Source organism: Stomoxys calcitrans, chromosome 1 (genome assembly GCF_963082655.1).
Source record: "Stomoxys calcitrans chromosome 1, idStoCalc2.1, whole genome shotgun sequence".
NCBI classification, from domain to species: Eukaryota; Metazoa; Arthropoda; class Insecta; order Diptera; family Muscidae; genus Stomoxys; species Stomoxys calcitrans.
In genome coordinates this window covers 173716858-173738241 of record NC_081552.1, presented here as the reverse complement: position 1 = coordinate 173738241, position 21384 = coordinate 173716858, and the positions used below count along the sequence as shown (strand labels likewise).

The window sequence follows — 21384 nt, the reverse complement described above, 5'->3', positions numbered from 1 at the left end:
TGGTGTGCCGGGGGAGGCCGGGGGAAGTCAATTTCCCATATCTGGTGGTGTGCATTAGCATCACACCATTTATCACAAATCGGTCTATCAAACGACATCAATAAATTTTCTGTAATGGCCAATTAAAGTAAAGTAATGCAATTTTGAGCTTAAACTTTAATCGGACTGCATGGGAAATTTAGTATTTAGGAGTAGTAGTAGTGCAATTTCTTAAAATTGAAAATTTAATTCAAAAACGGTGTTTGATATTATCATTTTCGTGATTGAAGCAGTTTTAATTAACAAATTAATTTGGTCAATTAATTTTGTGATTGAAATCGATTTTTATTTTTTTCTGTGTAGATATGGGTGATTGGTTTTTGTGGTAACCATTCTGCGCAGTTTGCATAGACATAACACATCTTGACTGTAGTAACCCAAAACCTGGATGTATGAGTGGTGGCATTAAAGTCTAGAACTGCCGGAATAGAATTATGCAACGTGTAAGGGAGAAATTAATTCCTTGGATGTTTTTTCCCAGGAATTGTAAGAAAAGGAATTGAAGAAACAATGTTTTGAGGCTTAGCTTTAATTTTATAAAAAAAGCGTCTTACAATTGGTATATTGGCAGTACACAATAACTCAAAGCTTTTAATACTTGAAAAGCAATTTTCCATTAGATTTTATCGATTTTCTATATGTATGCAATTGTTAAGGTTTGAAATTAATGTTCCGCTTTGTTGCATTTAAGGAGGCAAAAGATTATATACTCGTACATACTCGCATGTACATACATACGTACATATGTACATACTTGGCGTGGTGTACATTTTTATGACTTCTTTGAAAGAACAAAGTTTTGCGCGTATTGTGCAAAGTTCATGAGAAAAATTCTTTTATTTTCCTTTTGTGGTTATTCGCAAGTTGTTGGCTCTTGTCGTTGATTACAATATAACTTATGCATATATGTATGTATGCTTGTAAAGCAATTCCATCATAGCAACCCACCAACCATCGCCGACAACTTCATCTTTACAATGGAGTAGAGTTATCATATCACAGAACCGGTTCAAAGGAAAATCTATGGAAATTGTACGTATATTGCAGTTTAATAACCGCTTGATCGGGACTGCAACTGTAGAGCATAGAGAGTGAAATGAGATCAAATTTATAGGTTTAGGTTAGGTTGAAACCCAGGCAAGAGGCAAGGGTGGTCTTTATACCCAAGCCCGGCATGGCAATTTATGAGACACCAAAGGCCTACAGATCTATCCGCCTTACGTCCTTTCTACTGAAAACCATGGAACGTTTACTGGATACCATGATAAAGAGTAGGACATCCAGCGATCTGCTCAAATACAAACAGCATGCCTATGTCAAGGGAAAGTCGATGGAAACTGCCCTGCCCGAGGGTGTGCATAAAATAGAAGAATCCATCGATGCCATAACGTACACACTGGCGGTATGCATTGACATCGAGGGTACTTTTAACAATGTGCGGGCTGACACACTCCTCCAATCCTTAGACCAGTGCCGGGTGGACCGGGTCCTTACATACTGGATAAACCATATGCTAAGAACAGGTGAAAAAATAGCGGGTTCCATGACTTCAATATAAGGAAGAAAGCATAAGGCACGCCACAGGGGGGGGGGGGGGGTGGGGGGGGGCATTTTATCGCCACTCTTTTGGATGACCACATTAAATGACCTATTACGGATGCTGACTGATGAGGGATTTCAACACGTTTGCTATGCTGACGATGTTATAAAAATACTTCTAAGGGGTAAGTGTCCGTACCAGATATGCAAAAGGGCCGAAAGGGTCTTGAAGATGGCACACGGCTGGGCTAGACCTAGTTCACGAGGAAGACGAATTGACGCACCACGTTTTCTCAATAGAACGATTTCGATATCTAACAATGTCAAATACTTAGGAGTGATCTTGGAAACTTAATTGGAAGTGTCACATTCAGTAGCGTACTAAGAAGGCTCGCAGATGTTGGGAACTATGTAGACGGGCCGTAGGCTCGAAATGTGGCCCGAAACCGAGGGTGGCTCTACAAGAGCGTGATTAGACCAATACTTACTTACGCCTCAGTAGTTTGGTCGACTGCTATGGAGAAAAAGTGCAACATAAGGACCATACAACAGGTTCAGAGAACATGTTGTCTTGGCATAAGCGGAGCGATGACGACCACGCCCGCTAGGACACTGGAGACTAATCTAGATATCCGACCCATTGGCATACAGATTAAATGTGTGGCAGACACTGCGGCTATGAGACTTAAGGCGATGGGAGAATGGATTGAGGATGGGAACAGCTCATACCATCACAGTATAATCGAGGCGACAATAGGAAACCTGGAAGAAAAAAAGAGGTTTCCGATCGGATACCTGTGATGAACCTTGAGTCGATACACTGCTGCCAGCGGCACAGTCTTGGATTGACAGAACCCCCGAATTGCCATCTGGAAGACACGGATGGATAAAAGCAAGAGGACAGAGTGGACTTGGGAGTCTATATTGAGAACCCAGGGACTGAGATTTGTTTTAGACTGCTTGACCATAACACTGTCCTGCAGGCTAAGATTCAAGCAATGACGGAATGCGTGAGGTGGTATGGTGTTAATGCGAGCACCTCGAGTGTGAATATCTTTACGGAAAGTAAACAGGCCATAAGGGCAATAACAATCAGGAAGGTAAGATCACGAACAGTCTTGCAGTGTAAGAAGGAGAGTAACGCTTTCTCTGAGGATGGCACGATTCGCATCGTTTGGGTCGTAAGCGTACTAAGTTCGACCGGGCCGAATCCTGGGAACCCCGCTTTTCAACTCGGGAGATAGGTTTATATGGTAGCTATATCAGGTTATAGACCGATTTGGACCGTACTTGGCACAGTTGTTGAAAGTCATAATAAAACACAACGTGCTAAATTTCAGCCAAATCGGACAAAAATTGCGGCTCGTAAGCGTTCAAGAAGTTAAATCGGGAAATAGGTTTATATGGCAGCTATATCAGGTTATAGACCGATTCGGACCGTACTTGGCACATAAGTCATAACTGAACGCCACATGTGAAATTTCAGCCAAATTGGACAAAAATTGGGGCTCAAGAAGTCAAATCGGGAGATCAATTTATATTGAAGGTATATCAGGTTATAAATCGATTCGGACCGTACTTAACACAGTTTTTGAAAATCACAAAAAAAAAACTACTTGCTTAATTTTAGCCAAATCGGACAAAAATTACGGCTTGTATGGGTTCAAGAAGTAAAATCGGGATGTCGGTTTATACGGGAGCTATATCAGGTTATAGACCGATTCGGACCGTTCTTAGCAGTTATAACAGAAGACTATTTCAAAATAGTCAGCCACATCGCACAAAAATTCCGGCTTCCAGGGGCTCAAGAAGTCAAATCGGGTAATCGATTTATATTTAAATCTGAACCAATATGGCCCATTTGCAATCCCTAACAACCTACATCAATATTAAGTATCTGTGCAAAATTTCAAGAGGCCAGCTTACGCGTTCGACCACTATAGTGATTTCGTCAGATGGACGGACGGACATGGCTAGATCGACTCAGAACGTCGAGACAATCGATAATATAAACACTTTACGAGGTCTTAGACGAATCGTGAGGATAGGAGACTATTACTGAAAGGAGGTCAGTATCGCTTTTGGTGTCATTATGGGACACAGGACTACGAATTCACTTATGCAAGATCGGTACGGCTAGTGATAGCATATGCAGGGCATGTGGGAATGATAATGAACGTTGAAGCATTTCCTATGTCACTGTCCGGCTTTTGCGGCTAATAGACACCGGTACTTAGGTGGGGACACGATACCAGAAATGAACCAACTTAGGGGAGGAAAACAATTAAGAATTTTGATAGTAGCACGGAACTCCCAACTTAGATTTTCTTTTTCGAGGTTACTTATTTTAAGTATTTAAAGCGCACAACAAGCCCATTACTGGCTTAGGTAAGTAAGTTCATAGTGACAAGGGGCGGTTTGCCATCCGCACCCTCTTTTCAACCTAACCTAACCTTCGCGGAGTTCTTACATGTGATTTTATTAAATTCCTTTGTAATTTTGCCACATCAGAACGTTTTATCAGTGAATAAATATGTTGCATTTTTCCTCTTTTAGTTTTTCATACGAATTGAATGATGACACAATTTTTTTAAAAAACGGCGATGGTAAAGGCCAAAAGAGAATTGGCGTGTTGAGCTTTGGTTTTGAGCGTCGCATTGCAAAAATGCAACTCTGCACACAAATTTGTTAACTTTGATGCTTAAAAGCGACCATCATTTTCTGGATATAACTCGGGAATTGGAAAATTCCATCAGTGGGCTAATGACTTTACCTTGTATAAATTTGCCTAGCACGTAACCATTTATTCAACTAAATATTATACAGTTTTCAATTATTTCTTCTTGCTCTGGCAACCCTATACCATATGCCGACAACCGGTGATCTTCGCAGACGACCTCATCATCACGCTGTTGTGTTTTGATTCTTACTTTCCATTCGCACTTCTTTGTTTATATTGCTATGCTTGTTTTTATTTTTTTTATGTTGTTGTTTATTCGGTTTTGTTTCTTTTTTTATAATAATAATGTGAATATGATGATTTCGAAGCGTTTGTTGCCGTATTGTTGCTTTTGTTATTTTATTTTTTGCTGATTTTTGTTGATGTCTCCATGTTGTGTGTGTGTTATATTTATATATATGTATGTATGCAGGCTGCCATCATGCAAAAAAACTCAACTTGCGAACGAAGTGGCGAGACCAGCATACCTTACAGAAGGCCTCATTTCTAAAGTCGTGCAAAATTTTTGCCAAAGCTGCATTTAAATAACTTATTTAAAACGTACATCTAAAATAGGATAAGTAAAAGTAGCAGTCTATTTTTAGAAACAAATTCACTTGGGACTTTTTTAGTCTATTGTGATACCAAGTACCGACAGACCAGGCCTTGGTCATCCGAGCACGCTACCAACACGGCTTGCGGGGCGACCTACAGCTAAAATAATCTCAAGAACACTTCATTCTCAGGTTTTCAAAGCTTACAACGAAAATGCACAAAGAAAAACGAAAAAATAGCATACAAAATAAAATCTAAGACCATGTTTCCACTTGGAGCAAATCTAGATTGGCGACGCGATTTCGGAAATCTCGTGTTCTGCAACGAGGTTTCCCATACGTTTTTAATATGAGCAAATCGACTTATTTAAGGAGATCTGCCACAAATCTCCTTCCAAATTCAAATGCAACACTGCGTTTGCATTGAATACCGGTTATTATAGGGATCTTATTGAAATTATAAAATTTAGTAGTAATTTAATAAAATCGTTTCACAAACTTTATGCTGACCGCAATGCATATGCTGAACACAATAAAAATGCTAATTACAATAAAAACGCTGTTAAAAACGTCACTGTTGACAAATAAAACCCGCATAAATCGTAGTAGAAACGGGTTTTGGAGATTATCTCAAATCAAGTGGATTTGGGCTCTAGTGAAAACATGGTTTTAAACCATATTTCCACGCTTTGCTTCATATCGAAACAATTAAAGGTGGTCTCATTTGTACAACAACCACAAATCATATGGTGCAATCCGCCATGTAGTCATCAGGCTGATCGACGTTTTGCCAACACACACAAAGAAATTTGTGTGCGTGTGTGTATACGTGTGCGTACATGAGCAGAGAATATGCGAGAAAGAAGATAACAACAAAGAGAATGCAAACAAACATCTGTCATCTTAATACCGTCAAACCTGACCGGCTGTTAACAGTTGTTCGCGTGAGACCACCTTTTTAAATGCGCCTTGGCTTTGCATAATACCAGGATTCACTGAATAAGGTTAAGCCAAGCGATCAGCCGACATACATTTTTTTAATTTTTAGCAGTACTTGACATTGAGGATTCTATTATTTTTACATTAATTCTTTGTTTACGTTTCCACCTATTTGATGACATTTTCAGTCGACAGATTTGACATCCTTAATAATCCACTTTATGTTTTCGCAAGTGACCTAACCTTCTATCAGTGAATCCTGGCATAATACCTAGATGTGGATTGTTTTATATACCTAATTTTATTTTAATTCATAGGTAGCTATATTTAAAAAAGATTTTTTTAATGCTCTTCGTTACCTCGTCGTTTCCCTTTTGACACAAGGCCTCGCTAATTGGTCCACAGCAATATAAATTTTTGTACTGTTGTTGTTGACTTATCGAAACCACTTACTGCCATGTGCATGTTTGATGCCGTTCATTGCTTTTGCCACGATCTCCCACTGATTGATAAAGCGACTAGATTGAGAGAGCCCATGGGGGAGGGTTGGCTGAGTAGTAAGTTGTGGCTTATTTTAACTCCAATAGAATAAATACAGCTGGCCATATGTTTTGAAATGAATGTGAAAAATGGTGTGACGCTTGCAATCATAATAATAATCATAATAGAGGCGAATATAGCAACTGCAAGCTAATTTGTTTCCATAGAATATAAGGGCATTTAACTTTGTCTTAAAATGCACATTTAGTGTGACAAATGATGGTTGTTGCTGGTTCCAATTTTCTTCACTCAAGTAAAGTTAAATCATTTGGAATTTAATCAATTTTTAAGACTATCTCCTAATGTGATGCATAGTTTAACATGTCCGATTATGGCGGCAATGGGGATTGCTGTGAGTACGACACAGGCTGGAGCATTGGGTTCCAATTTGCGTCGTGTTCATTGCTGTCACGAGAAGCTTAGCTGCGAGCTACCGAGCGCGTCCACAGGTTGTGGATAGTGGAAAGCTCCATACGGAGTAGCTGCAACGGTAGTCGCGGACAACCAGCGGCATAGAGCGGAGAGTCTCAGTGAGAGGGCGGGCGGCACCGGCTCTTGCACATACATATGTATACTGAGTGCCTATAGTGCTCGATATTACAGGGCGAGTTATTGACGCCTTTAAATAACAAAAGCCACCCTGTTCCCGCGGCCATCGGTCCTTTGGACCGGAACGATCTTGTTCATCTACATGAGCTTGATGAGGATCGTCACCTCCGCATGAAAATGTGGCTACAAAAACAACAACATGACGGCAATGTCTAGTTCAAATCCTGCGAAACACATGAAAAACATTTTTCATCAGTTGATATCCGCTGGTGTCATCTGTGATTATTTCAGCCTTAGAAGACTTGTCGCTCTGTAACCCGCCACTTTGATTCACCTATACATGGAGGCCACCGTAGCGCAGATGTAAGCATGTGCGCCTATGACGCTAAACGCCTGGGTGAGAACATCAAAACAAATTGTCAGCGGTGGCTATATCCTTCTAAAGACCTTTTGAGCTTTGTTTTTTGAGCGTCGCGTTAAAAAAAAATTCAACTCTGTACACAAATTCCACAAAAACAACGCGGTAAAGATAAACAATTTTCAACTTTGACGCTTGAAAGCCAGCGTCGTTCTGTGCTGCCACAAAGTTAAAAATTGTTTAACTTTTGCGAATTGATTTTTTGACATTTGTTTGCATAGTCACATTTTTCAACACGACGCTTCTCAACGCTCTCATTCTGTATAGGCCTTAATGCTAAAGACATGTAAAAACTTCTCTGCAAAGGGGTGCCGCACTGCGGCACGCCGTTCGAACTCGGCTATAAAAAGGAGGTCCCTTGTCATTGAGCTTAAATTTGAAACGGATAGCACTAAGTGATATGTGGGAAGTTTGACCATGTTTCTTAATGGAATGTTCATGGGCAAATTTGCATAAGTTAACCACCACCGCGATATCATTTCTCCCACTCTGATTGGGTCTCTCCATGCTCTGCATTTCAAGGTATGAGAGCAGTGCAAATACCGAATGGTGAGTTTCAGTTTCACACTGGCTTATTAGAATTGCAGAGCGACAGCTGGCCGATGGTTGAACTGAGCATCCTAACAAAGGGTGAGGGAAGTTCAGTTACGGCATCGAGGCGAGGCCAGTTTCTTCGTCCGATCGTTCTCTATGAGAATGTTTTTTGGATGGCTACCAAACACTCCCCTCTCCCTTTGTTTGCAGGCTCATTTCAACCATCGGCCAGCAGTCGCTCTGCAATTCTAATCAGCCAGTGTTAAACTGAAAGTCACCATTCGAAATTTGCACTGCTCTCATACTTTGAAACGCAGAGCATGGGCAGACCAAATACAGAGTGGGAGAAATGATATCGCGATGGTGGTTAACTCATACAAGATGGTATGGCCTGAAACTTGAATCAGGCAGTAATCCTTCCCTGTTTCTCAATATTGATTCAGTACAGGGTCTGTAGAAATTTGTATGATTGTATGGTAACAGATTTAGTGAGGACTTGAGGGAATGTTAAAACTTCTCTACCAAGTGGTGTCGCTATGCGGCTCGCCGTTCGGACGCGGCATAAAAAAGACCTCTTTTTTGATTGAGCTTAAACTTTAATCGGACTCTACCCATTGATATGAGAGAAGTAACCCGTGTTCCTTAGTGGAATGTTCATGGAAAATTTATGGGTCGATTATGGATGGAAATCCAACTTCAGTTGCGTTGCCAACGGCCAAATTCGTTACAGAAATGTTCATTCTTGCATTGAGTTACGTACTTTTTTACAAACTTCTTTGTAGCTGAACTTGAAAAATACTGATATTGAATGAAATTGACAAACATTTTGAACAATATATATTAATTTTTACTTCGTGGTTTTGTCTCCTGGCAACTCAACTGCAGTCGAGTTGCAGTCCATAATCGACCCATTAGTATTTAGTATTGGAAAACCCTATACAATGCATTAAACAGAATTTCGTGGTGTCCTTTAACTCTTCTCCAATACACCCCAATAAACAACGTTCAATGAAAACAGTTAATTTCCATTTTTGTTTTTGTCCAGCAATCACCATATCCAAGCATAACTGGTTAAATAACCAGACGAAAGACACCAATATTTTTGGGCCAAGAAACGGAGAGAAAAACTCGCTTTCTGCATGTCCGTCTCTCAATGCAATCAATCCCTTGCCTCCTGCCATCGAACCTTACCGACACATGTTGGTATTTGAAAATGGGCGTTTTGGAGTTTAGAGAATGCAAGCGAAAAAAATAAGGCAAAAAGAAAAAAGGTGTACCATTGAAATTGATCTTTGATATCTACGGCTAATGCAAGAAGAAACTGTAACCACAACAACAAAAATGTTTCAACGACAACAGGGTGTCGCTGCTTTGATTGCTTCTAGTGCCATAGTCGGTCGCAGTTAGTTTGTTGACTTGGCATTCGGCTTTCTGGTCTGGTCTGGTCGGCTGTCTGGTACTACATACAACTGCTGATTGCCGATTCTGCCTGCATTCGCTCACTTAATCGTTTCGTTCACAATGAATTGTATTCTAAGCCGGTTGGTTGGTTGACTGGTTGTTTGGCGGCTGGTCGGCCGCCTTTCAACAATGTCGGAGGCAGAAGGAGTGAAATGATAAATTCACAGTTGCCTCCACAGTGAGGTAGGTTAGCAATGAATGTGGGCTGCTTGTTAGTTGATGCTGTTGTCTCCTCCACTGACCGATGCTGGTGCAACGAAAAGCTAAAAAAAACCCAACTCAAAATATTTGCGCAAACCATGCTGCGGATAAATGTGAGAGAAAATAAACGGAATATTAAACAAGTTCAAGCAACACGAAAACTGTGACATTCTTTATTTTGTTATTTTTCCATTTAAAATATAACGTAAGAATGCAGACGGAACCGAGTTATGTTGTATAACAATGGTGGTCATTGTAAAAGTTAATAGGTAAATGTTGAAGATTTTTTTCAAACCTTACATTGTCCATTATCAAAAGTGCATATCCAAAAATCCTGCTAGAGGATTTTTACTACTTATATGAGATGTACATCGAGTTGCTTGTTTGGGGTTTCTTTTTATACCAAAGGAAGAAACGCTGAAATTTGGATTTTCATATGAGGAATTGTTTCATATGAGGAATTGTTCCACCTCATTGACGTATAGTCCATTGCGACGCATATACCCTGCCGCCACGTAGCATTCTCAATGTAGTGTATCTAAAGTCACGCCAACTTCCTCAGTCTAAGGTGGTCTTCGTTAGCGCAGGACAAGTAAATAGAGCAAAAGGCTATAGCTAGCTTATGGCAGTCAACCTTCTCGATTATTTTGCTGAGGGCCCATATATCCAGACACAGATACTAGATCAAATACCCGTAGTTAAGAATCGGCGAAACATCCCGTGCAACGTCCCCTGTTTAAGCCCCTAACTCTTATCTGACCAGTAGTGGAATTGTGTAATATGTTTTCACGAAAATCGTTTAGTTAAACAGCGATAACAGAAAAGTTCACGAATTTGGTATTCAGTAGCCACTTTTGACGATAATCAACATCATCAAAATCAGCTGTTTTCGCTAACGAATAGAAAATCGTAAACTAAACGACGGACAATTATTTGGTGTTTACTTTAAAGGCGAGAAATAAAAATCACTAATTACAGTGACTTTCGAGCGTATACCGATCGACTTAGAATCACTTTCTGATCCGAATTAGCTATGTCCGTCTGTCCATGTTAAATTGTGGACAAAATACAGGTCGCAATCTTCATTCGACCGTCTTCAAATTTGGTACAGGCATGTTTTTTGGTCTAGAGGCGAAGCCTATTGAAATTGGAAAAAATCGGTTTAGATTAAGATATAGCCTCTTTTTAATGCCGAGTCCGAACGACGTGCGACGTCTCTTTGGAGAGAAGTTTTACATGGCATAGTACCTCACAAATGTTGCCAGCGTTAGGAGGGGAAAACCACCACTGAAAAATTTTTTCTGATGGTCCCGCCAGGATTCGAACATAGGCGTTCAGCGTCATAGGTGGACATGCTAACCTCTGCGCTACGGTGGCCTCCAAACAATTTTCGTTATAAGTTACAGAATTGCGATACAGTTGTGCCAATCAGTCTCTTCCGCTTTTTCTCGCCATTTCATTCTTTGTATAGTCTCTTGTCAAGGCTGACGCCTAAGTACTTGGCCTTTAAGGAGAGCGGCAACAGCACCCCATTCACCACATGATCTGGATCTTAATAGGGCCAGAGTAGCACTGGTTTTCCTCTGTAGGTCTTTTTCGTCATCTGCAACTGGTGGTATGATGAAGTCGCATTGGCTACACCATCCTGGTGAATATCGGTCAAGCCCGTTTTGTAAAAGGAGGTTGTAAGTGGATCGATAATACCCATTTGTCGCTGTTCATTCGGTCCGAAATCTTTGATGCCACATCCTCTTTCTCTACGGTCACATCGATTATCCGACTATGCTGCTACCTGCTACTAGCTGTAGCGCATTTCCCCCTATAGTTTTTACTCTGCTGCAAGTGCAATATTTTATTTGTATGTCTAGGAGCTTGATGTTCAAAATCGTTTCCTGGTAAACCAAATGTTCGTACGACCTGTTGTAACGTTTTCATATTGCACTACCTCTCAATTACGTTACAGACGCTTATGACGGAATCGACCTTACCACACTTTCGCAGAGCCAGTGGACCATCTTGGAAGTGGGCAAGAGCCGGTACCGCCCGGGCTTTCACTGAGACTCTCAACTTGAAAGAGATGATTGTCCGCGACAGCAGTGATAGCTACTTCTAAACATTACATTACCCGCAACTTTTGGACCCTTCTTGTGATGACGTTGAACACTACACAAGTCGGAGCTCAGAGTTCCAACTTATCTCGTGTCGGTTTCTTAAGGTTGACGTTAAGGCAGAGCAAACTTCTTGGTCTGGTTAAGTTATATCCTTGTCTCAAGACTCTCTTGACCTCGTTACATAGAATATTTCGACCCCTTCTGCTATTATGCATGAGCAGAAGTACGAACTAGCTATGCAGGAAAGCCGAAAGTGTCTCGAAGATGTCATAAGACTGGGCTAATCCTAAGAGACTGGACGTTAACCCAGAAAAGACTTAAATCTACCTGTTTGGAACGACAAACTCCAGGTCGAGTGCAAAACATTGTTGCCAGCGACACTGTATTTGACAATGACATGGCTGCCAGTTATAAGTACCGGATTGACACGGAGTTCCTCATCGGCAAGGGCTACCGCCTCAGAGTACAACAAACTGGTACCCCAACAACACAGTCGTTGATTAACGGAACTCTGGACAGTCTTGGAGTGTTAGATAGAGATTAACGCATTCTCTAAGGATGACACGATACGCATGGTCGGGTGTTAACCCATAGCTAGGGGGAGGGATCGGGCAAGACTGTAGTGGCCAAAGGACTGTCATCTATAAAGACTTTCAAGACCTCGCAGTCAAAGCTAAGAGTTTTTAGAAGATCAGTGTGGCTTTCAGAATTATTACAACACACATGGGACTACAAGCGCACTTATGGAGAGCAGGTGCGGCAAGTCACAACGTGTATAGGGCATGTGTGGAAAATTGCTTTATCCGAGATTACTATTTGGTACTTAAAGCAAACATCAAACTGGTTGTTGGTTTAGGTGTATGTCTATAGTTGCATGGAGCGGATTATTATCCGCAGCTTCTTTCAATTTTACTTTACTTTTACTTTAATTGGCTATGACAGAACATTTGTCTCATTAGCCGAACCTAGAATAGCTTGTCTCCATATTCTGCGCTCCTTGTAATATCTCTGACAACAAATTTCGGGGTGTCCCTTTTTTTCAACCTTACCTAACCAAATCTGCCGTCTTAGGATGGAATCACTCTGCTGTTTTCGAAGAAGGCGAAATACCTGGTCCTAGTCCTCGTTTCGCAAGTGTACTGGAAAAGAAATACAGAGGAAAGTAGCCGATAGGCGCTGTGCGCTTCTACTACTGCTCGAGGATATTCGGTCGGAAGTGGGGGGTCAGCCTTTATATAATTTAGTGGAAATACAAGAAGAGTTAGTTCCAAAAGGTGAATAGACTGGCTTGAGTGGGAATCGTGTAAGCGTTAAGTTCCACGCCGCAGGCAGGTTTGGAAGCAATGCCAGATATGTCACCTATCGAGATCTATATTCGGAACTGTGCTGCCAAGGTTGCGCTAAGGCTTAGGGAAATTGGCATTCTTAAGGAGAGAGTATGAGGTAGTGGTTGTGGTGAGGAGTGTCTAAGGCTACCTATTACCGAGACTGATTCGAGAAGGGATCTTCGGGATCCGCTTTTCCGGATGGTACAAAAGAGACGCAAGCTGTTTTGTGAAGAGAACGAGGCCTCGTTTCTTCACATATGGCTTCAAAATTGAGTCAGGGACTGGATTGCCATACGGTATAAGATCAAGCCAAGGTCTGTGCAACAACGATAGCACCAAGAAAAATTCGGGGAAGGGATTTACCGTCTTCGAAATTCGGGATCTATGTATGTGGACAGTTTGGCGGCTTTCAAGGCCTTAGGTTTGAGGAACGTGAGGTCAAGATTCGTGACGGAGTGCATGGAGTCCTTGAATAGACTGCGAGCTCACAACAAAGCGATGACTTGGTTTCCCGGTCACGATGGTATTCGGGAAATGACAAGGCAAACGAACATGCAAAGTATGGCTCCTCCGCTGGGAAAGAGCCAGTCGCCGGAACTGCATATGTGCCAATTGTCGAGCAACATTGTTGTTGTTGTTGTAGCTATGTGTTATACACTGAAGCGGCAGCCCTTACGACAAAGGACTCCGTCGGCTCAATCAGTTACGCACAACAGGCTGACATGGGATTGACTAAAATAGTAGAGGGTTTGGCCAGTGCGGAGGCGGTGGCTAAGTTTATGGATGCCATACTGCCAGAACACTTCGGCCTACCGTCGACAGGGCTAGGTCGGAACAAGAACTGCTAGCCTTTGGTAAAATGTCACCGATAACTATTACAGGAGTTATAACTGTGCACTGTGCCATAAGCCGTATGTCCCCACACAGTAGTCCCGGATAATCATTACTGCGGAAGGTTTTTTTTATTAATCAAACTTCGCCCACCCGGGCTTTACATTAATAGAGGAGTCTGAATACATTCTCTGCTCATATCGGGATCTACAGGGGCACATGCTTTCTATCTTGGGTAGTCGGTTTTTCTTCGACTTCGCAATCTTGCAGATGTTTGCCTAGGAAGTCTCCTCAAGTACCTGTATAAGACGGGATGGTTTCGTGGTCAGTAAGAGGTCACCGAGTACTATTACAGGAGCTTTAACTGTGCACTGTGCCAAAAGCCGTACTGTCGCACACAGGAGTCCAGGTCAATCATTAATGCGGAAGCTTTCGTGACTAGGAGATGAATACATGCTCTGCTCATATCGGGGTCTTCAGGGGCACAGGCACAGGCTTTCTTTGGTAGATGGTTTTTCTTCGATCTCGGCTATCCTGCAGATGTTTCTCTGAGAAGTCTCCTAAAATACCTGTATAAGTAGGGATGGTTTCTACGGGGAACTCGATGAAATCCTACACACACGGTAGTGTATGCATAGACGAGCAAAACCATTTGTTTGCACTCACTGAGTAAATACTTAGGGGAGAGAGGACCGAAGCTGCAATGATGCACATACATACGAGAATGTAATTCTTCTTTTATTTTCACATTTTTATTTCTTTTTCTTTTCCACCCACTTCTTCATCTCTATCACGATGGACCAGACTGGCCTCGGAGTAAACTCAACTTTTCTGATGGGCTTAACTTTCAACCCAAACATAACCAAATCTAGTCTGCACAACAGACTGGTTCAAATCCCTTACCGGCGAGGATCATCAGCAGACTGTTTTTAGCTGTCTCCCATAGAAGTTGTGATAGAATACCCACCTGCGGCGTGTCTCGAGATGAATTGACTTTCACAAGAAAATCCTCATCTTATCCATTTATACCTAAGCAGCGCTGAGTCAGCACAACTTGTCTCTTCGTTCTAGGTATTACTAAAAAATTGCTTAAATTTATAATCCTCTATGCCATAGTGGTGGGTGGTGGTATAGGCACTAGGACCTGCCATACAAATTGTTAATATCATAGGATAATGTATTGACCATTTGGCCGGGGAATGTCCTCAATTAAAATAGAGGGCAGAAATCCCGAAATAGCAAACATTTATTTTTTAATTTAATACAAATTAATACCTATAGGGAGTTACAAAAAACTATGGCAGGAGAAGCTTTGTGGGGTTTTTATTTGCAGTTTTAATTTAAAAAAAAAACTAATATGCACTGCACGTTTTCTCATAGAAACTTCCAAATATCTACACACACTAGTTACTATTGCACAGAGAGTAATGTGTATAATTGTTATCTTGTATCCAAAATTATGTAAAACTTTTGTATTTGGCTTCCGGATTGCTCGATGGCTACCTCCTGTGTGCACAGTGCGCAGACTCATTCACTCACTTGGAAATATTGCAGAGGATAGGATTCATTAATGTATTTACATTTGTTGGCTATTCCCTTTTATTCGCAAACAAACAGGACCAAAAGCTAAGGGCCACAGCTGCGGGAAGATAGGGAAGATGAATGAATGTACACACATATACGGAGGCAAAGGAAGTTGTATCTTCTGAATGGCCAGAAATGCCGATAGAGCAAAGCATTGCAAGAGGAAACCCCGAAAAAAAATAAAACAGAGATAGAAAAAAAATGGAGTATCCCGAGAAATTTTATAGGGAAGATAGATTTTTTTTTTTTTTTTTTTTTTGAGTACTCACCTAAACGAATATTGTATTCCCTTATTCCCAATTTTCTCGAGCTACAGAAGAAACACTTGAGATATTATCCCTTTATTGATAAGTAGATCTTCACATTTATTATTATTATTATTTTTTTAAATTTGTCACTTTTTGAACATATTCCTCAATTCGTTTTATCCCGTCACTTGATTTCTGTATTTCTGAGCGCTCTGTTCGATTTGCAGCAAATATTTAAAACCACCACCACTGCGTTATTGACAGTACACCACAAGGATAACCCCAAAAGGATGTCGTCGTCGTTGTCGTCGACGATGCCGCCTTCGTCGTCGAGAGCAGCAAGCGTCAAGTGGAGGATGTGCAGAAAAACGGGAACAAACACCAGCAATTTTCTTTGCAAAAGGAGTGGCGTCTCCTTAGATTTTTTTTCTGTGTATCATCAAATAGGCAAATTTTTTTATAATAATTATTTTCACTTGATAGCAAATAAATTTATTGCATTATAGCCGGCAGGCTTTTTGTTTTATTTTATTTTTTCTTTCTTTCCCTTTTTATTTACATATAATTATTTTTATTTTGTTGGCAAGATGGATAGATGTCTGCACACTAACTTCAGTATTGAGTATCGGCCTTTATCCAATTGGAAATTGTATTTGGAAGTTAAAGCAACTAATATAAACTTCGACAAAGCCTGTCATTTCACTTTAAAAACACATAAGTATTTTATAAATGCTAGCTTCATACTTTATGGATTTTTACACGCACTTCACCTCTTTTTGTACCGAAAATTTGTCGCTCCACTGGCAAGCTATCGTGTGTAATTGCCAATACCTGGATGCAGACGCACTTTGTGTGAGAAATGTTGTGAAGATGGATGGATGGAGGAATGGCCACTTTCGATTAATCGAATGTTTGTGTAAAAAAGTCGAAATGTCAAAGTCGACTTTCAATGGATAAAAAGTCGAATAATCGTTTTTGAAGTCGTATTATCGATTTTGAAGTCGAAAGGAAAGCTACACAGAAAAAAAGCTGCACAGAGATACTAGTTTCACATTGCTTATGTTGCTGCGAGGTGCTAGATAAGAATTGTTTCCAATTTTTCTGAAATGCATTTGGACACTTTATTCTCAATTGCCACGATTGGTTTATTCTTGTTGTCGATTAACCGTTATTTAATCGGAAGGCAAAACTTGGTAAAGTCATTACATGATTGAATCACTTTGATGAACTTCCGCAGCGGTATTCAAATGGGTTAAAACAATTCGTGCCAAAGAAAATTCGTGAGCAAATGTTTAAGGAATACGTCCTTATAAGTATAAGATTCAGCGAAATAGTTATTTATTTAATCAATCCGAACCCAAGTGGGTTATATGTTGATAGAAATTTAAACAAAGTAGGGATTAATACATTTTTACTTGATACTTAAATATATAAATATTAAAAAAAATTTAATTTTTAGTATAACATTTTAATGAAACCAAAAGAAAAATTAAGATTTAAGACCCTAAGCAATTGAAATAAAAAAAAAAACAAAAAAATTAAATTACAACTTAAACCCTAAGACCCAACGCACATCCTTTTAACAATAATAAAATGTATGTTTATGAAATGTACAATAAATGTGATGTGGTAATTGTCAATGAATGAATAAAAATAGATTCTTTAAATAGATTAATTATTTAATATTAAGTTATTTTGAAAGTTTGAAATCAGTCTTTTTTAAATGTGCTAGAACATACTGACCATAAATGAAGGCTGAACATTGTAGAAGTTATTGCGTAATATTTCAGTTCAGTTATTGTGTAATATTCAGTTCAGTTCGGATAAGAATTGCGCCTTGTAGGGGCTCAAGAAATAAAATCGGGAGTTGGGTTTATATGGGAGCTGCATCAAGCTATTGATTGATTCAGACCAAATTGGAGAAGCCGTTGTACAAAAATTCTGCAAGATCGGTTTATATGACAGCTTTATCAAAACATGGACCGATTTGGCCCATTTACAATCCCAACCGACCTACACTAATAAGAAGTTTTTGTGCAACATGTCAAGCGGCTATCTTTACTCCATCGAAAGTTAGCGCGCTTTCGACAGACAGACAGACGGATGGACATGGCTAGATCGACTTGACATGACGATCAAGAATATATATACTTTATGGAGTCTCAGGCGCATATTTCAAGGTGTTACAAGCGGAATGACGAAATTAGTATACCCCCATCGTATGGTGGAGGGTATAAAAACACTGAAAAGGAAACAAATGGGTCGTTTCATTTACCAGTCTAGCAGATTATGGATAAGTAAAACGTTCTTCCCGCCAAAAGCTTTATACTTTAAACGTTGGCAGCTCTGACTTACATCCAAAATAATAAAATATCAATAAAACAAACGAAACAAGTCATTTTATTGAATTTTTTGTTTTAAATGAATGTGTCTCGAAGTTCATAAATGTAATTTTTTTAAATCCTAAGCAATTTTTGCATTCCAAAACTTTTAATCATTGTATAAATATGCTGCATAATTCCTCTTTCAGTTTTGTCATTCAAATTAAATGATGACACCATATCTTTTAATAAACGGCTATAGTAAGCGGCGATAAGATAAGCCGCTTACTTTAACGAGGATAGCAGTTTTCTCCATACAAAGCGAGAAAATCCGCTAAATGGGTAAATAAAACACCGCTAATATTTTCCGCTACATTTTAGGAAAACCCCTCGTAGGTGTTTTTTTTTACACCAGTGATCATGGACCCAAACTTCAACCTCAAAGTCGTGTTCCGGTAGTTGGTCTCACGCGAACAGCTGTTAATAGCCGGCCGTGATTTTTATTTGCCTCCTCTTTGTTGTTATCTTCTTTATCGCATATTCTCCGCTCATTCATGCACACTTATATACACACGCACAAAATTTTGTTTGCGTGTGTTGGCAAAACGACGATTGCACCATATGAATTGTGGTTGTTGTACAAATGAGATCACCTTCAATTGTTTCGCCAATCCGTGAGATCACCTTTTTAAGTCCGCCTTGGGAAAAAAGTGAAAATATTAATAGAATCTATAACTAAAATTTGCAAAACATGTGTGGGCAAAGCAGCCAAATAAAATTTATTAAGATTTGTGCACCCAAATGTATTTTATTTTACTATTCACAATAGAGGTATTTCTGGAAGTGGCCATACTTATTTGTAAAAACCATTATGACAATCTGGACAACAGGTGTTCTACATAAGCATGCCTGGTAATATATCCAGAACTTCGTTGTCCTTGATGGATGTCATTTTCGAACAAAGTTCATTGCACTGCACTATATAGTACTAAAATAAAACACAGCTATTATCATTTTCGTGATTGAAACCGTGAATAGAGATTTTTTTAGTGATTCAAAAAAGTAAAACGAAAAACATGTGTTTTCAACTGGGAAAAACGGGCAATTAAATTTGTATGAAAATGACATCTATCCAGGACAACGAAGTTCTGGCGCGGGATAGCTGTGAGCACTACACAGGCTGGAACATTGATGTCCGATCTGTGTGGTGTTCTTTGCTGTCACGAGAAGCTTAGCTACCGGGCGCGTCCACAGGTTGCGGATAGTGGGATGCTCCATACGGAGTAGCAGTAACGGCAGTCGCGGACAATCTTCGGTATCGAGCGCAGAGTCTCAGTGAGAGTCCGGGCGGCACCGGCTCTTGCACAAACACTGAATGCCTATGATGCTCGATATGACAAGGCGAGTTATTGCCGACTTTAAATAACCAATGGCCACCCTGTTCCCGAGGCGATCGGTCCTTTGGACCGGAACGAGCTTGTTCACCTACAGGAGCTTGACGAGGATCGCCACCTCCACATGAAAATGTGGCGACAACAACAACGAAGTTCTTGATAAGTAACCAGTGCAGGCTTATGTAGAACACCTGTTGTCGGAATTGCCAAAATATATTTTTCACAAATAAATAGAAATACCTCTATTGTGAATGGGAGAATAAAATAAAAGCCAATTATTTATGCAATGCATGCACAAATCTTAATAAATTTTATTTAACTGCTATGCCCTTATATGTATTGTAAATTTTAGTTACAAATTTTACAAATATATGTTTTTTTTCTCGAATTGCACTGGAAACAGCAAATGTAAAAGCTATAAGCCTGCTCTGGTATTTTTTCGTGAACTTTATTGTACTGAACAGATATCATTTCCATATAATTTTCACTACTCTGTATGGTACTATAATAAAACAGGGCTATAGCTATTGCCAACCCTTTAACATCAAATAAGTTGGCAACACTATGAACAGAATAACGTTTGGCAAATCAACTCGTTTTTGCATTTGACAGCCGTATTACATAAACTGAATAAAAATAAGGAATCCAATGGCTGGATTAATTAGGAATTTTAGCCTTAAGTTGGCTTCCCAAGCGGCTGTCAAGAATGGTAAATAATATGGTCCATCTAATTGTTTCAGATCTTAATATAAAATCGTTTTAAATGAAGGCTTTGCTGCTGCTTCGAACGCTGGGGCAATGCGTTTGGCCAGTTCAGATGCGGATGCCAAGAAAACAGATAAGCGTAAGTTTTAAGATCATTTTATTCCCTGGAGTTTGTCTTTACTTAATTATTTAAATTTCAGCTACTGTTCGAAAACCAAACGAAGTTGCCCGCAGCCATCTTTCAGACTTTGGTCGCTATGTAGCCGAGTGCATGCCCAAGTATGTGCAAAAGGTCCAATTGACTTCGGGTGATGAATTGGAGGTATTAATTGCTCCCGAGGGTGTTGTGCCCGTCTTGCAATTCCTGAAAGATCATCACCAGGCTCAATTTAGCAACCTGGTCGATATTGCTGGCATGGATGTTCCTGGCCGTAAATACCGCTTCGAAGTCATTTACAATATTCTATCGTTGCGCTATAATTCCCGCATTCGCGTGAAGACCTATACCGATGAATTAACTCCATTAGATTCCTGTAATGAGGTGTACAAGGCCGCCAACTGGTATGAACGTGAAATCTATGACATGTACGGTGTGTTCTTTGCCAACCATCCAGATTTGCGTCGTATCCTTACCGACTATGGTTTTGAGGGTCATCCACAACGTCGTGATTTCCCCTTGTCTGGCTATGTTGAAGTAAGCATGTTTTTGTATGGCGATACTCTGTGTTTGATACATAACATTAACTGATATTTCTAGTTGCGTTATGACGATGAGAAGAAACGTGTGGTATGCGAGCCATTGGAATTGGCTCAGGAATTCAGGAAGTTCGATTTATCAGCCCCCTGGGAGCAGTTCCCCAATTTCCGCAAGGCGCTGCCCGCATCTGAGCAAGTCGAAACAGAAAAGAAGAAGCAGTAATTGGAGCAGCATGTAAATATTAAATGTGTCTTGGAGACTTATAGGAAAAATAATTTAGAAGAAAATTGGAGAATAAATCGCAAGGAAATACTAACAACCTTAAGAGTAATCTAAATTATGAAATGGGATGGTATTAATTTCATAAGGAAATTTATATTAAGAAAATACATTGAAAGAGGGAATTTGTGGAGAAAGGACACTTTAAGGATTCCTAATGAGGAAAGGACACATTAATAAAATACATACGACAAAAATATCGGGTGAGTTCGTACGGTAATTTTTTAACCTCCACAGATTGCGTATTACAATGCCTCCGGACGGGATCGCGATCGTATCATATGTCGACGATTGTACTATCATGCCTTCAAACCCCCACATTGATGACATCTGCAAAAGGTTAAACGTTTAACTTGTTGGTGTAGCCACGATCGCTGAAGTTATGCAGATAAA

At 40.0% G+C, this 21384-nt stretch overlaps 2 protein-coding genes across 6 annotated transcripts in view; one reads left to right on the top strand and one right to left on the bottom strand.

Annotated features, from left to right (window-relative positions):
- LOC106081526 (uncharacterized) overlaps positions 1-16477 on the bottom strand; it is a 397017-nt gene extending 380540 nt beyond the window's left edge. For all 5 annotated transcript variants that reach the window (XM_059360552.1, XM_059360555.1, XM_059360553.1 and 2 more), the window contains exon 1: positions 15617-16477. The gene's annotated coding sequence lies outside the window, so the exon portion shown is untranslated. The remainder of the gene's footprint in view (positions 1-15616) is intronic.
- Positions 16478-19901: 3424 nt separating this feature from the next.
- Positions 19902-21037, top strand: LOC106081523 (NADH dehydrogenase [ubiquinone] iron-sulfur protein 3, mitochondrial). The gene is made up of 4 exons (XM_013243529.2): positions 19902-20019; positions 20080-20154; positions 20216-20709; positions 20773-21037. The coding sequence occupies exons 1-4, from the start codon at positions 19959-19961 to the stop codon at positions 20932-20934; spliced, it is 792 nt and encodes a 263-aa protein (XP_013098983.1). The 5' UTR covers positions 19902-19958; the 3' UTR covers positions 20935-21037.
- Positions 21038-21384: the final 347 nt, after the last annotated feature.